The 17,441-nt window shown below is 32.1% G+C and overlaps 2 protein-coding genes across 2 annotated transcripts; both read right to left on the bottom strand.

Annotated features, from left to right (window-relative positions):
* Window positions 1-26: 26 nt before the first annotated feature.
* On the bottom strand, window positions 27-2,538 carry LOC130994732 (uncharacterized). Its single transcript, XM_057919798.1, has 2 exons — window positions 2,402-2,538; window positions 27-1,610 (listed from the first exon to the last, which is right to left on the bottom strand). Exon 2 carries the CDS (start codon window positions 1,608-1,610, stop codon window positions 252-254), a length of 1,359 nt encoding a protein of 452 aa, XP_057775781.1. The 5' UTR covers window positions 2,402-2,538; the 3' UTR covers window positions 27-251.
* Window positions 2,539-8,551: 6,013 nt separating this feature from the next.
* Window positions 8,552-8,854, bottom strand: LOC130994370 (uncharacterized). The gene has a single exon (XM_057919415.1). It carries the CDS (start codon window positions 8,852-8,854, stop codon window positions 8,552-8,554), a length of 303 nt encoding a protein of 100 aa, XP_057775398.1.
* Between the last annotated feature and the right edge of the window lie 8,587 nt (window positions 8,855-17,441).

Genomic DNA, 17,441 nt, shown 5'->3' with positions numbered 1-17,441 from the left:
CTTATTATCAAAATACCCTTTTGTAATTTTAACATTAACATTTACTAAAAAACAAAATAGTAAAAACTAAATATCTGAAAATAACAAATAATAATCAAAGTTGATAATTACCTAACCCAAACACAAAGTTCCACAAGTTTTAAAACGAAGTTCATAATCTAAGAATAATCAAACTAAACCTAGTGAAATGTTTACACCACTCTTTGAGTACATTTACCACGGGTATGACCAACCTCACCACAAATTCCACATCACTTTGGCCTACGCTTCCTAGGCATAGTAAGATGGTTACTACTAACATCTTCATCTTGTGTCAAGGGGACATCTTCAGTACACCTAGCTCGATTATGACCACTTTTATGACATGTAGAACAAACTTGAGCATGTCGAGGATGTGATGAAGATGATTGAAAGCTAGATCGGAAAGACTTGTCTTTATCTCCTTTATCACCGTGTATCATGGTGATTGCTTGATTCCTCCCAGCCAATGCCGTGTGGTAGTCTACATCAACACCAAAGTCTCTCTTCAATTGTGCTTGTATCTCTTTCGGCTTCAATATAGATCCTTCTTTCGACAAAGTCGGTGCAAAGTATGCACCTACGACCTTTGCACAAATTGTTGGGCGACAACGAAGCCTCAAATCCTTTTGGCAAGTATGAGCAACCAACTTAAAAATTCTCCAAATCGCCCCGTATGCCGTAGCACGCAACAAGAAAGAGCATTGATCTTTGAATTTGCAAAGAGCTCCAAATCTTCTCTTAGTTGATCGATCAACAATATATTCCACCCGATTCAACAAGTGATACAATCCCAATTGAATTCTCATATTTTCTTTATCTGTGAATATAGCACCAATCGAAATTGTGTCACTGTTGTAATCATAAGATATTTCTGGTTCAATAAGAAGGGATGCATGATACTTAGCACCAGGAATAACCCACTGCCGCGGTCCTTGTCTGTGTTCTTCTTCATTACAACTAGAACTACCTATTGGTGGCACATTATGAATATCTCTCTCATAACCTCTATCAACATGTTTATTATTAGCTTCAACATCATCATCTCTTCGATCTTCATCACCAACACCTTGCTCGCGAATGCAATCAGTCTGAACACCATCAGCTGATTCTAAATCTCTCACATCCTCCCTCTCATTCATAATGTTCACATTCGGAGGATTAATGGCAGCATCATTACCAACAGGAGGCCTCGAATGTGGAATATTACTCATCTGGTGCACATACGTATGTTGAACTTGATGCATTTGAGCATTCAACAAGTTCATAGAACTGTGCTCTTTAGAAGTATTTATCCTAGGAGAAAGTGTGACATAGAGAGTAGGGACATCAAATAATTCCATTACATACACCAAATCATCGTCGTCCGTTATCTTCATTCTCAATAATTCATCTAACGGGGATGGCACTATTGCATCAATCACATAAGCATGAACATTTGTATCAGCTTGCACGGCACACCCAACTTTTCTCAACAATTCCACATACTTCATCCCATCCGGAGGCACACGAACAAATTCTCGTTGCCCACCCACATACGTAATATCATTCCATTGACCTCCATGTGTTAATATTATACACTTTGGCCTCATCTGCACCAAAAAATCCATATCTATTTAGAACAATTCACACAACATCAAGACTGTGGCACGAATAAGAGAGAGACGTGATAAATCAAGACTGTGTTGCGAAGAAGAGAAGACACGCAAGAGGGCACGCCACATCATATATAGTTCTACACTATGACGCAAAAAAGAGAATCACGTGAAATTGCTCAATTTCGCATCATAGTGTAATTCGCGTCTCGCCTGGCTCGCGCAACTAGCGAACAAGGCAGCAATGACACGCTGTAGCGACAAAGCTTCGCGCCTTCAAAAACAGGTTAAAACCTAAAATCCTAAACTACGAATACTTACTGAAATACAAAAACGAAACGCAATAAGCACTGTAGTATAAAGTCACCATCAAAACACTTAATTCCAACAAGTTCTTCACCCAAACTAATAGATTTCTAAGTTGTAGATAAATGAGAAGAAGCAAGCGCGAACATCTGTTAATATCTTTGAATTTTTTTTATAAGAATGTCTTTGGAAATTAAATGAATAAATCTGCTAATACGTTAGAAACTGAAAGATAATATCAATTTTAAAATTCTTCTTGCAATTTGTTGATCATTTTTGAAAATTAATAAAAACCGTCAAAATTATAACCAAAAGGAAAAATTGTATCTTCGCTATAAATTTATAGGTTTTATGCCAACTTTCTGGAACCCGCATGCCAAGAATCTCAACATATAAACAAACTCATAAAACACCCTCAAAATCCGCACAGAATTACACGAAAATCTCAAACCTTAGATTGCAAAAACTGGCTGTCTTGGAACCGTTTCTTTCCACGGCGTGGGGGTGAGAGGAGATGCAACTAACCGCGCAGCGACGGCGTCGACGGTGGCGCAGAGATTAAGGTTTAAATTTGAGGCAAGTCTGACTACGAGTGAAGCGATTTGGGAAGCGCCAAAGATTTCTATTTCATTTTTATTACTATGAAATAATATACTATAGTTTATATTATTATATTGTGAATAATAAAAATAGGTATTGGGCTGGAAGTATGTTTGGGCTGGGCCGGCTGGCCCAGAGGGTTGCCATATTTATGCAAGTATGCAACTACGAAAAGTGATAAAAGGAAAGGAAATCATTGATTTAAGTATTTTACTAATCTATCTATATCTATATATCTATATCTATATCTATATAATATATAAAAGAGGAGTTTTTTTCCCTCCATTTTTTTCCCTCTCCTTCCACCAAATTTTTCACTATTTTTTCCTTTTTATTTTTTATATTTTAATTCTTTTGTAAATATTGTCAAATTTGATTCATGAAAAAATATTCTATATACATCGTAAATTTAATATAATATAAAAAATCATCAAAAATCAATAATTTATGAAAATTTTAAAATATTTTATTTTCTCTTTTTCATTAAAACTTCACAACTTCTTAATTATATTTGTATATGAAAATATTTATTTATTTATTATGATGTGTAATACTCTATAATAATAATGCATAATGCTAATTTTCATTATCAAATAATTTTTAAACTTATTTAATAGAAATAATTATCATTACGCTTTATACAAAATTAAAAATTTATATTTTAAGTTTGTTTAATATTTATATTTATTTGTTCACTTAAATATATAATTTAGCTTCGATTTTCGTCGTGCATCGCACGAATGGTCATACTAGTATTATATAAAACACCAGTTTAACGCTAAAATTTTAGCGCCAAATTTTATCTCTCCCACGTTCTCTCTAACTATTACTCCATTAATCACGATTCAATTCTTCTTCCAAAAATTCTCATTATCTGAAATCATTTTCCTCAATTCTCTTCTCTCTATAACCGCTCTTCGCTGCTCCATCGCTTACCAAACTCAATCGAACACTAGGCCGCCATTTCTCAGTCACTAACCGCCGCCCTAGCGCCGCCGCCTCAGCCCAATGTCGCCCAAAACGGTAAATGCAAATCAATCAGTTTCTTCATATCTCTCTCTATTTCTATTCTTTATGATTCTTCTCCCACGATTTTAAGGAAAATTTCCCAATATCTGAAACCCTTTTTGTCAACTCTCTTCTCTTTTCCAGATTCCATAACCGCTGCTCGCCGTTCCATCGCTCACCAAACTCAATCGAAGACTCGGCCGCCATTTCTCGGTCCTCAACTGCCGCCGTAGCGCGGTCGCCTCAAACCAACATCACCCGAAACGGTAAAAACAAAAGTAATCAGTTTCTTCCTCTCTCTCGGTTTCTATTCTATCAATCAATACGTTGAGGGCCATTGTATCGAAAATTTTAAAGCAATGTTTCTAAAAGTGCTGGTACTAATTTCAATTTCAATTTTTTATGGGTTAATTAAAATTGGAATTGAAATTTTGGAATTGGGTTTTTGAAACCAAGATTGGATTTGGGTTTGAAAACAACAGTGGAACATGGTGGTTCAATGTTTATCATCTTAAAATACTGCAACGTAGAACTCTTGGGCCAATGCAGCCCTCCACGTGCGGCGGATTCGTCGTTTGGAAGGGTGCCGCATTTTGGTGTATTTCTATGCACCAGCGGCAGCTATGGTTCGAGGGTTATATTATCTCTTTTATTTCAGTGCTCTTTTTAGAAGTGTTTCACTCTTTACACTGAATTGTTGGACTTATGTTTTAATGATTTTTTAGAGCATAAAGTTGAAAAATTGTGCTTTATGTGTGTATTCTACTCCTTGAAATGATTGAGGAAGTGTCCATATGTCCCTCTAATGATTGATTCTTATGTGCTTATAGTTTGTAATTATTGGCAATAAAATTCAACAATTTGAATATAAGCAGTTTTAATATTATTTGATGTGTGGTTTTCACTCTATTGATCTCAATATTATCTGAGTGACTGTTGAGTTATCGTCATCTAACATTCATGTTCTCTGAGTGATTTTTTAGTATACTCCAAATATTTTTTATTTATATTCTCTTTGATGAAATCTTTATGCAATTATCCAAATCATTTTTGATTTATGTCTTTTTTTGCTTAATTTTCTTATAGTTATTGCATTTGCTTCAGATGTGCTTGAATGAGTATGTTCATGGGTTGTCATTAGAGGCATTGAGATTCTGAGAATCACTGTCTGGAAAGGTAGTTATCAATTTACTTTGTCGTCTTCTTTTTACGGGTTGTCATCAGAGGCCTTGAGTTCTTTTCTCATACATTTATGTTGTTGTTTTATTCAACTAGAAATTGCCTAATTCTTGATGAGGCTCCATTTGGATCCATATAATATTGGATGGAAGGTAGATTTATGTTTAATTGTGGATTTCTTTGATTATCAATAAGCTTCTTCACATGTTTCCTTTGCAACTTGAGAAGAGGGCTTATTTTGTAAAGTTAATTACTTTGAATTGGAATTGTGAATTTAACAGGATGTTGTTTCTTTCTAATCTTATTGCAACCTTATTCAAGGATGTTGTTTCTTTCTAATCTTATCGCAACCTTATTCAATTACTAGAAATGAAATAATGTCATAATAGAGCTAAAAAATTGATTTGAGTCATAAGTATTTTTGCTCTTTACTATATTGAATAAACTCTTTTTCAATAGTTTCCAATTTACACATTTTCAGTGTTAAAGAATCAATCTATTGTTGCCCATTGCTGCATATATAGCCACTCTCATTTATTTCCTACTTTTCTCACATACAAACACACACGAAAAACATGATCTATTACACACATATAAGCATAACAATCATCATTTTAGTTGACTATCTTAGGCTGGACAAAAAGTAGGTACAAGCACATATTCTTATGTCGTTGTGTGTGTGTGTGTTGTCAAGAAGCTTCTGCTAATTTCATTTGCCAGTTTTTTTTCTCAGCTCCCTATTAGCAAATCAAATCTGGTCGAGGTATTTGGATAAGATCATATACAAAAGTGAAATAAAATGAGTTTCCACCATTTCTACAAAGTCCTCAGTTCTCCATTCTGTTTCTCCTCAATTCACCTAAAAGTGAGTCAGTATAAATGTTCCTTCACCATCTACAATGTGATCTCACCAGCCAGATCGAGACGCGTCACTACATAATTTGCCTCAATCAAGAGTACGACTCTGACGACCCCACTGCGCGCCTCATTGGTGAACAATATGGTTCTAGTTGTTCATCAGATTTTGTTCTTCCCCAGCTGTAATTTTCTTAATTTTTCGCAACTTCGTTTTGATGAATTAATGCTTAAAATAACATTTACTTTAGATCTTCTGAATTTGCAACACAAGCGCTGCTTTAGTCGATTGTGTATCCTATTTGATCTGTGGGTATGGGTGATTTTAGTTCTGGAGCAAATGAGAATAGATGAAAAGATTTATGGAGCAATTCAAAGATCATGTGAAATTGATTTCTAAGGGCTTTTGAGTAATGAAAAATAGATTACAAAATAAGCTATACAAAGTATACAAAAAAATTCACCCATACATACATATATGTCGGAATATATTAGTACTTGAATTGTGTTCTTTTGGAGTTTTTATGGTTTGGTTTTTCTTAATTTGATGTTATATAAGGTGTCAATGCAAGAAATCTGCATCAGGATGATTGGAAGTAATTAATGGTTGCTTCTATATTTCTTTGATTCTCTAATGAAGTCTCAATTTTTCCAGCTTGATGAAAGTATTGTTGTTTTTATTTTATTTCACGAGAAGTATTAAAAAGAAAATATCTAATTTACATGTAAAGTGTCAATTCAAAGAATTAGAAAATATAGGAATATTATGTTCTCCAGTTCTTGAAGAAACAATTGCAAGAGACTATGAGCTAATATTTTAAGCACCACATATTTGTAGTGACCTTACACCCAACAAGCTGTGATTGCTCAAAAATTCTTATTTGGCATATGAAAGATGTTGTACATTCTTACCTGAAGAATAAATATTGTCAATATGTACCATCTTTACTATATATTCCAATAAAATTATGGTTATGTTTGTCATCAGTTCTGAAAATCATACTATTGAAAGTACAAAGTTAAAATTTATATATTTTAGCTTCATATTATTTATTGTGTAAATGGTGTGGATTATTTTATTTTACAAAAAAAATTCACATTTGCTTATATTTTGTTCCCGTTTAATAATTTTATTTATTTATTTATTTCTAAAAATATTTAATTTCGATGCTCGCCGTACATCGCACGGGCGGATGTACTAATCAGAGGAATTAATTAATTAATGGATATTTGATATCTTAAACACGAGAATTAATTAAGTCTAATGTTAGCCCCGACTCACCTAAAGAATAAAGAGGTAATTCAATATTAATATTCAAGTGAAATAAATTAATACTTGTGTCTAGAGTTATATTCTAGGCTGAATAAGAAAATCGAGCACTGGGATGCCTAAACTTTATTCGAGCTAATAGATCCCCACTTGGCCCAATAAAGGCTTTGTTCCATATGGGGCGTTCGCCCACTCTCTCTCTCATAAAGTCTTTGGGCTTTGTTTGGTTTAATTAAATTATGGACTTATTATTTAGGTATGATTAATACGTAGTACAAATAATAAAAAAACCGTAAACCTAATTACTTGTGACATTACGTAAATCTGTGAGAGCAGAAAGAGTAAAAATCTATGAGAGCAAAGAGAGTAGGAGATCGACGCCTGCTAGAGGGAGAGGACTCGAAGCCGTTGTCATCAAGCTACGAGTCTTGCCGTGAAAAACAAGTTGAAAGAACAACTCTGAAGTCGATCAGAGCCCAATTCGCAAGTAAGTTCCAATTCTTTCTTCATAGAATAATGAGTTTTGTATATATTTGTTTGATATCCGAAATAGATCGTGAGTACACGAATCATACGTAAAATTATACTCCCTCCGTCCCTGAAATAAGTTCCTTTTTTTCCTTTTTGGGATGTCCCCAAATAAGTTCATCTTTCTTCCTTTTCATTTTTGGACAACTACCCCACCACTAATAATACTTTATTTATTCTTACTTTTCATTTTTTCACCACTCTCAATACTAATTATAACACTTTTTCACTACTCTCAATACTAGTATAACATATTTTTCTTCACTATCAATACATTTTACCATTTTTTCTTAAAATTCGTGTCGTCCCCAAAGAGAAATTTATTTTGGGGACGAAGGGAGTAGTTCCTACTACTATATCGTGGATGGAGGAATAATATCCTAGAATTAGTTATCCAGCGCCAGAATCCAAACTCCAATAGAAACAGGCAAAACATACACTCAAATACTCAAGTGATACACAATCTTCGAGGCTAACAAAGGCAATAATTATAAGATAGAGAGACTAGAGTAGTAAACAGAACGCAAAGTTTAGGCTGCGCCTCATCAAAACCCCACAAGTGAAAATACAAAAAAAAAAAAAAAAAAAAACTCATTTTACAAATAAATCAAGAGATGGACTCGAATATTAAAAACACAACGTAAATAGATAAAACAAACAGCTCAATAGACTAATACTATTCCTCCACCATACGTCTGGAAAATACAGTCTTCAATTATAAACAGACTGACTAAGCTTTTTCCTTATCTCCATCAAATAACATCTATGGAACATATTTAAAATTACTCAATCAATTTTGTATTGTATTATTTATATTTGTCTAAACTATCCTCTAAAGAAAGTATCTAAATCAGATGCTCTGTTTAAGACAATATGCACTAACCAAAATCTCATGTTCAGTCTATTAAAACTATATGCAGGATTTGAGGCCAATTAGACAAAAATTAAGAAAACAAAGTCCAATAAACATCATGCTAATCACAACCAATCAACCAATCAGAGAAAAGCTCGAAAATTTAATCACACCAAACACAAAGAATCACCAGACATAATAATCAAGAGAATCCTAATTAGATAGAACTTGCGAAAAAAAAATTCCCAAGTAAGTTGAAAATATTTTACAACGCAAAATGACAGAACAAAAAAAAAAAAGATATGGAACTCATCTCTCAATTAGCCTTCCACAACTAACTCAAAACACCACCCGGAACTGCGGCGCGTCGGAACCACTCGCCGGCAGAATCTCCCAGCGGCAGGGCTCGAGCTCGTCGGAGACGGGGCAGTAGCCGGCCAGCGTCACCTTATCGGCGGAGGCGGCCACCGAACCGAACTCGAAAACCGAGATATCGGCGCCGGGTCGGGGGACCTCCACCGCGCCGTTCATGCCGGGGGCCTCCGCGGGTTCGGGCTTCGGCCCGGGTTTTGAGGCTGGAGCGGGTTGCTCCTTTTTAGATGTGTTGTTGCTCCCTCCGCTGAACCAAGAGAGAATTCCCATGGTTTATTGTTGCAGTAGGGTTTTGCGTTATCTGAATTCAATTCAATTCAATTTCGAAGCACTGCATTTCTGTAGAGTTTTATTGGGAATGAATAGTTTGTATATATTTACTTTTTTGGGCCACGATTGAACAGTTATAAGCCCAATTAAGATTGATATATGAGCGGTCACGTTAGTTATTCAAGCCCATTGAAAGGAGGAGAGATTTTACATACCGCTATCATTTTGTTATTCTATACTAGTTTTGCTCCCGTACCATGCACGGTAATAGTTATTTAATTAAATTATTAAAAAGTATAAGTAATTTATAATTTTGAAGTTGAATGTCTTTTTATATCATACAGCTATAACAAAATGTGTAATATTTTCATAACTTTTTTTTTGAGAATGTAATATTTTCATAACTTAAAAGATAACATTAATAATTTTCTAACTTATACATAAGATAGATCTCACTAATACTATAATTGTTCAAATAAAGATATAAGATAGATCTCACTAATACTATAATTGTTCAAATAAAGATTACTTTTATAGTTGTATGTGTGTCAAATTAATGACCAATATCTCAATTAACAACATATTTTTATCAACGATCATTATTAGCTAGTTAAAATAACCACCAAAATATTCATATATTTTTTATTTTGCTATTATATATGCACAAAATGAATAATTAGTCATTTAAATTAGTACATTAACTACGTATATGCGTTATATGGATATATATATATATATATATATATATATATATTAATTGTGAGTATGAATTTATAAACTCAAACTAATATTATATAATAAAATAAAATACAAACATAAATTTTTTTTAGATATGGAAATCGATTAAAAAAAAGAATGAATAAGAATTGAAAAAAATTAAAATGAACTGATTATACGGTGCCGCGTAGGATATAATTTATTTTGCTATTATCTATATATATAGATGAGTGGTTGGTCGGGAGGTTTAATTGTGATTTTCACTAATTATTATTATTTAGAATATTATTTTTCCTTTTCTCTTTTTTGGCTTTAATTTTCCAAATAGCCTCCTCTACAAGTAAACGGCTTGTGAATTGATTTGGCATCTTTACATATGATGATCATGTGAAATTAAAGATAAAGTTGCCTCATAAAGCAGTCATCTACTCGTGACAAAACCTCATCATTTGATCTTTTCTCAAGATTTGGACATTAATTTTTTTTTTATTTTTTTTTTCTCATCATTAATGTAGCATGACATTATCAACATTTTTTTCCCCCAAAATAGTGAGTTCATTGCAGGAGAAGAAGAGAAAAGTTGCATTGTGATAATTGTGATGACACATACATTTTTCTATTGTAAAAGTTTCTTAAGATATCCGATGATTCGAGGAGAAAGTTTGTATTTATAAACATAAGCATTAGACGAGTTGCTTAAATTCCACCTTTTGACATTGCCTATAGATTTCGAAATTAAGCACATTCACTACAAATAAACTGCTTATTAATGGAGAAAATTAACAACACAATGATATATATGCATTAAAAAAAAGTTAACAATAAATTAAATAACCATTAACGATAAATTTCAACTCATCGTTAAGCCGTCGTAAATTTCCAATTTATTTTTCTGCCATTAACACAATATTTTTTTTATAATGATTCTCATCGAATACGCTAAAAATGAACGATTACTTTTATTCGTGACCATAATTATTTTATTAATATTTATTAATTTTATTTTAAGTAATTGTCTATTTACAATAGTTTTTACTTTTTTTTTGAGAAATAAATAATTTAAAGACCACGTGCCAGTATACTTAAATATGACACCTTTGATCTCAGATTTTAACCACTTTACTGCTAAACTAGCACACACGAACGATTGTCACTTTCATTTATAAGAAATGACGCTTTTCTCTTAACATATAGAGCGGCCATACAAATTTTTTTATCTAGATTTTTTTACGTAGCCAATAATTCTTGCATCCGACGAGTTCGAGCTCGAACTCGTTGCCTGAATTTTGTCATATTCTCATATATATTGTGGTTTTCAAGTAATGGAGTATAATATGACAATTATATTACTATGTTATAAGTTTTATATATATATATATATATATATATATATATATATATATATGGGAGGGCTACAGTAAAAACACTTCTTAAAATATAAATATAAACGTTTTTTAATGTACGAATTTTATCCAACAGGGTTACGAATTCATCCAACATGGTTACGAATTGTGAAAAATAAATTTTTGCTACCTTTGGGATTCGAACCCAGGACCACGAATTCATCCAAAAGGGTTACGAATCAACCGTAGATCTTGATGATCTAAGGGCTGGAAATCATTTATATTTTATACACTTAAGAGTGTTTTTATTCTAGCCCTCCCCTATATATATACCGTAGATATTGATGATCTAAGAGCTGAAAATTGTTCATATTTTATACAAAAAATGTGTTTTTATTCTAACCCTCCCCTATATATATCACCTTGTTGGATGAATTCAGGTCCTGAGTTCAAATACCAAAGATAACGAAAAATTTATTTTTCGCAATTAATACCTTTATGCAGCCAATTCATACGTGTTCTACATAGAAATCATACATGTTAATGCGTTTTTATTTTATACAAAAAAATGTGTTTTTGTTCTAGTCCACCTCTATATATATATATATATATATATATATATATATATATATATATATATATAGGAACCATTTTTAATCCTTATATCATCAAGATCTGCAGTCGATTCATCACCTTGTTGGATGAATTCATGGTTCCGAGTTTGAATCCCATAAGTAGCAAAAAAATTATTTTTCGCAATTCATACAGTTACACAACGAATTCATACGTGTTCTACATAAAATTCATACATTTTACTGAATACACCAACAATTTTACTGAACAGACATTTCTGCCCCGGGTTCAAATCCTGGAGGTGGCATGTTTTATGCGTAAATATCTGTTTCATGCGGTCTCTTGGTTTATTCGGAAAAATTATTGACTTATATGGTGAGATTTTAGATTGATTTGTAAGTGTTGATTTAATGTATCCTAGGGTTGATATTTATCTGAAAGGGGCAAAATTTAACCTGGGTTCGAATCCTGGAGGAGCAAATTTTACTATTTTTTTAAATGTTATTATTCAACAGTATATATTGTCTTATTCATTAGTCTCACAATCTCACAAAAAATAGCAATCCCATCGGAATCTACCCCTATATATATATATAAGAGGAAGTTCAATAGGAAAATAAATGTTTGCAAACAAAGGAGAAACAATCTCAGTCATTGATCATGATCCATCAAACGGTCAATAATTAAGATTAAATTTCGCATCAAGATTTTTGATGAACACATCGGTAATTGTGTTGAACGTGTCAAGGTTTCGAACCCCAAAAACCTCAAACGTTCAATAAAATTATTGGTATGTTCAACCGCATTACTGACATGTTCAATGGTTCTTCTTTTCTTGTGTGTGTATATATATGAGATCATATGAGAATGCTATCTTTCGTGAGAAATAAGAATAGCGAATAAATTAATAAAACTCATAATTAAATTACTTGGAATGCACAAATAACCGTCTTCAGTTAAATGTGATGAAATTTTTGATCCCTCCAGAATTCAAACTCAAGTAAGAATATTGGTTATTCGTGAGTTACAAGCAGCTTATTAATGAATTTTATTAATTTGTTCGTTAAATGAATATCTCACGATTAATTCAAATTAATAAATATCAATCATAGGGTTATAATAACTCACGTTCTAGGTTAATTCTCATTTCTCACAATATTTAGTCATTATAGAGAAAGAATCCAATGAGAATGACCAAATGTAGTGAGAAATGAAAATTAATTTGGAAAATCGGATATTTAAATTCCATGACTGTATTTGCCTAGGGGTGAAAAATTTATCACATCAACTGAATATGGCTATACATGCATTACACGCAGCTTACTCGTAAATTTATATTTACTTATTCGTTATTTTCATTTATCATGAAAATTAGTTATTGTCAATTCGAATATATAAAATACATGCACACTAAAAAGTTAATACAATCTTAATTCCTTTATATTTATTGATAAGTAGGTGGGGTTTACAAATCACCAAACCCTTTATGGCTTTATCCAATTCAACATAGAGATTATGATTTCACACTAAATGCACAAGTTATTAGCTTGTTATGAACTCTTAATCAATAAATCAATGTAGTAGTTATTAGCTTGTTACGAACTCAGTCAATAAAATTAATGTAGAAGAGACTAAATTTAATTAAACAATTTAAATTATGTGAACTATACCGTTCATGTTTGACGCGAATCCCATCAAGAATTGCCATATATGAAAAGTTTATTTCACCAGCATGTACATTGGTGTTGTTCATTACAAAAGATCGAGCTCAACCTCTTTAACTATTTATTTTAAATCACGAAAAATTGTGTTGGGTACTCTCATTGCAAGATTAATTCAGATTCATATCCAAATTTATATTTCAATGACATAGTACTAATTTTATTATATATAACATGGATGAAGATACAAATTCATACTCATAATTTAACAATATTTATCATTTTACTATATATACATATATCAAAATTACAAATACAAGTTTGAATTTTAATATAAATCTTGATCGATTTCACGGTAAGTCGATCTTACATAAGACTAATGGAGATGAAGTTGCCCTAAACTATTTGGCCAAGTTCGCACTTGATCGAACCCATTTATTTATTTATTTCAAATTGAAAGTTATCTTTTTCATGTGTTATATATACTCCCTCCGTCTCATTATAAATATTCCAATTTTCATAATGGAATGTCCCATTAGAAATGTCTGATTCCATTTTTGACAAATAATTAAGGGAATAATTAAATTCACTAACTATGGGCCCACCCACCCTACTCTCTCTATACCTATTTTTTCCAAATCCCAATTAATTTGTTTCTTTCTCTCCTGCTGAAATTAAATTTTATTAAAAGAAAAAAGGAACAAAAAACATAAGCAACCCAACAGATGCACAACGACGAAATCTGAGGGCCTCACCAAAACCTTTCCGGCGAAAACCCAGTGGAAAAAACACTGGTAAGTAAAAAAGAGTAATTGTCTATTACAAATTAAGAAGAAGAACGACAAAGCAAACAGGGGGAGATACACGCGCCTGGTAAAACAGGAAACGTGAAGCAAGAAAACCGACCCAACGGAAAAAGCCTAACTGAGACCAGAGACCAGCGCACCGGAACTCTGAAAAAATTTCATTTAGCCCTCCCACAACTGTAACTAAGTTCAAAGAGAGGTGCCAACAATCCAAGCACGGACAAAGAATCGTAAACTGAGGCCCACAAACCAGATGCCTCAAAGGCATGCAACTGTGCAGCCACATCGCCAGAACAAGAAGACCCCCATAAAACCAAGGAAAAATGATGCCCCAAAACCAGGCGCTGCCAAGACCCAAAAGGAGTCGAAGTAAAACAACATCCCATGCACAGACGAGAAAAAGCTCGACACAGTAGAGAAGCCCCAGCCACAAACCCAGCGATTAAGGAACGACTCGAGCAAATGAAGGAGTAAGGACATCATCCATAACAAGCTGAGTAATCTCATAGATCTCACCATCCCAGAAGTCGTCCATGTCAAATGAGGAAGCAAGAAAGTCTGCAACACAGTTACCCTCCCGATAAATATGAGTACAGTGAGTTTCAAAAGCAGTCATGTGAGCTAGAAGATTCTTCCAACAACCTTTAAATCTCCAAGAAATCATATGAGAACATGAGTTGTAATATATTTGGATGCGCAGACCTTGTTCCACAAGACTGAAGAGAAAGGCCTAGAAGAGGTACACCCAGTCCAAATAAAGGACCGACAACTCTCTCTCCACAAACTCATTTTATCTACTAATTACACATTCTTTAATCTTTGTGCCTAAAAGTAATATAACATTTGTAATGAGACGGAGGGAGTAGTAGATTCTATGATACACTCTAATGTTTGAATTTTTTTTTACAATTGTATCTCAATATTTGTAAAATTATAAATGAATAACTATATTATTATTCCTCTAAAAAGTTATACTATCATCATTGCTAACAATTCTACCCTACTATTAAAAAACAAATCAACTTTCATTTATTATAGCGTCAGTTTTGACTGATCCATTCAGTAGTCGCTCGAGTTGAGATTACGATCAAAATCTATTAAACTTGAGCTACAAAAATTCAAAAAGATTATTCAATCGCGCTATGCATTTGACATCGAAATTCAACCTCAAACAGTAACCGAATATAACATTGCAACATCAATTTTCAAACTCATTACTCCGCTGAAGAACATTCTACGATGAAATGGATTGGATCATGAATTTCAAATTCCCTCAATCAAATTTCATATTTGATGTTGAAATCTTCAAATTAACTTGTGCTAAAAAACCCTTGAGCACAGTTTGCACTGCCCGAATTAACTTTCCCGACCAATTACTTCATCCTTCGGTCTTAATTTGACAATTCGAAAGTACCATTGAAAAGGTCTCAACCACTGGCGGATCCGGGGGGGGAGGGATTTTATATTATATATATATATATATATATATATATATATATATATATATATATATATAAGAAAGATAAGAAATATGAGAAAAATATATAATACATTGTTTATAGTATCCAATTATCTATGCTACTTGTTTAATATTGTACATTAATTTGTTACATTTATGTCATTTTTATTCTATTTTTCTTTCTTATTTAATTTTTAATGTTGAATTTGAGTCAATTCTCAAATTAAAAGTAAAATAACAAATTATTAATAATGAAAATTAGTTTATTTGTTTAGAAGATGAAACATTTCTTTTTAAAAAAATGCATAAAAGTATGTCTTCATATACTTTCAATCTACTTGATGTTGAATTAATTATATTAAGTGATTGTTAAGAAAATGCATGAAAATGAAGAGTACGGAATGGTAAAAAAAAAAAAAAACGGAGGCTCCCATCACCGAATCCCGTGTAAATATTTTCAAACGTCATATTTCAACAAATCCAGCCTCCAACATTAAATCCTGGATTCGCCCCTGTCTCAACAATAATTGAATTTGGTCATGAAAGATGTCCGATAGATATACGTGATGAGATAAACTTTCTAACAATGTATATTAATTTATAATCACATATGTGGTGTATAAATATGAAAAATTATCAAATTTTGTCTTTAGAAATTTAACGTTCACCACTCTCCAACCCCAAACTGAAAATAAATGTACATAGTTTTGGTGTGGAAAGTGACAGAATACCTCATAGGGATAGTGGGCAGAGTTCACGTGGGATTCATATGAAACAATACAATCTTACCATGATGCTCTTTAAAGCCAAGAAAACAAATAAATCTCTCTCTCTCTCTCTCTCACACACACACACCTTTTTCCTTTATCCTCTTACATTTTTCATTTTTTCTTCCAACACCATGCGTCCGATTTTAGCATACCACATAAAATTACTTCTACTATAAAAAGAAATACCATGAAAATCAAAGAAATAATAAATAATTAATTTGTTAACCTGAAATATTTTATTAGGACTCAACATTTATGCTTCTTATAGAGTCAATTAAATAAAAAAAATATAGAATTTACATCAAATTGTAAAGTTAACAGGACTTTCAATATTTTCAAATTTAACATCTTCTTTTGATTTTGGTATCAGATTAAACGTGATCATAATTTATTTTTACTCACGGATCGGTTTTTGACGTTGTCGACTTTTTTTTTCATTAGGATACATATTTTGACGTGGAGCAACACCCTATTCTAGTCAATTGAAAATGATAAATATGTAGATAAAAAAATAAAAATAATAACTAATGACCTTAAAATACAAATTTTGAGTATGTCAAAAGTCGTGTAATAATATTATTTATTTACACTGTCGCACGAATTTACTATTTTATGTAATGATATTGTTTTATATTATTATATGAATTTTGATTATATAAGAAATTTAATTATGTAAATCTCGAAAATGTGTAAGGTTAAAATATGATATTATCTCCTCGAAAATATGGACATGACGTTTTACTTGCTCTATATTCAAAAGGTGGTGTTAAAATTATGTGTACATTAATTAGTTGTAAAACTAAATAGATATATTATATACTAGTATATCGGTCGACAAAAAATTAAGTTAATATAGGGAGAATATTAAAGCTTAAGGTTAGAGTAGAAGTTATGCTATATAAACAAAAGGGGCGGTTTTTAGTCAATTGTAAAATAGTGTATGGATGTGTGGCTCATTTGATAAGGTACCCAGTTTTCAGCTTTAGGTACCATACATCCACCAAATTCTTCTCTTTTTTTTTTAATAAAAAAAAATAAAACAAATGAGCATGTTAGTCAATACATGTCAAGTTAATATGTCACGCATTAGGTGGGCTATATTTGCTCAATTGATTTAATTGGAGACCTTTTGTGTCTAATAATATACTCCCTCCGTCCCAAACAAAATATCTTACTATTTCTTTTCAGCACGGAGATTAAGAAATGTGTATAAAGTAGATAAAGTGAATTGGTGAAAATTATTTAAATATTAAGTATA

The sequence above is a fragment of the Salvia miltiorrhiza genome, chromosome 7, assembly GCF_028751815.1.
Source record: "Salvia miltiorrhiza cultivar Shanhuang (shh) chromosome 7, IMPLAD_Smil_shh, whole genome shotgun sequence".
NCBI lineage: Eukaryota > Viridiplantae > Streptophyta > Magnoliopsida > Lamiales > Lamiaceae > Salvia > Salvia miltiorrhiza.
The sequence above is the reverse complement of the archived record's forward strand: the minus strand, read 5'-3'. Positions and strand labels throughout refer to the sequence as shown.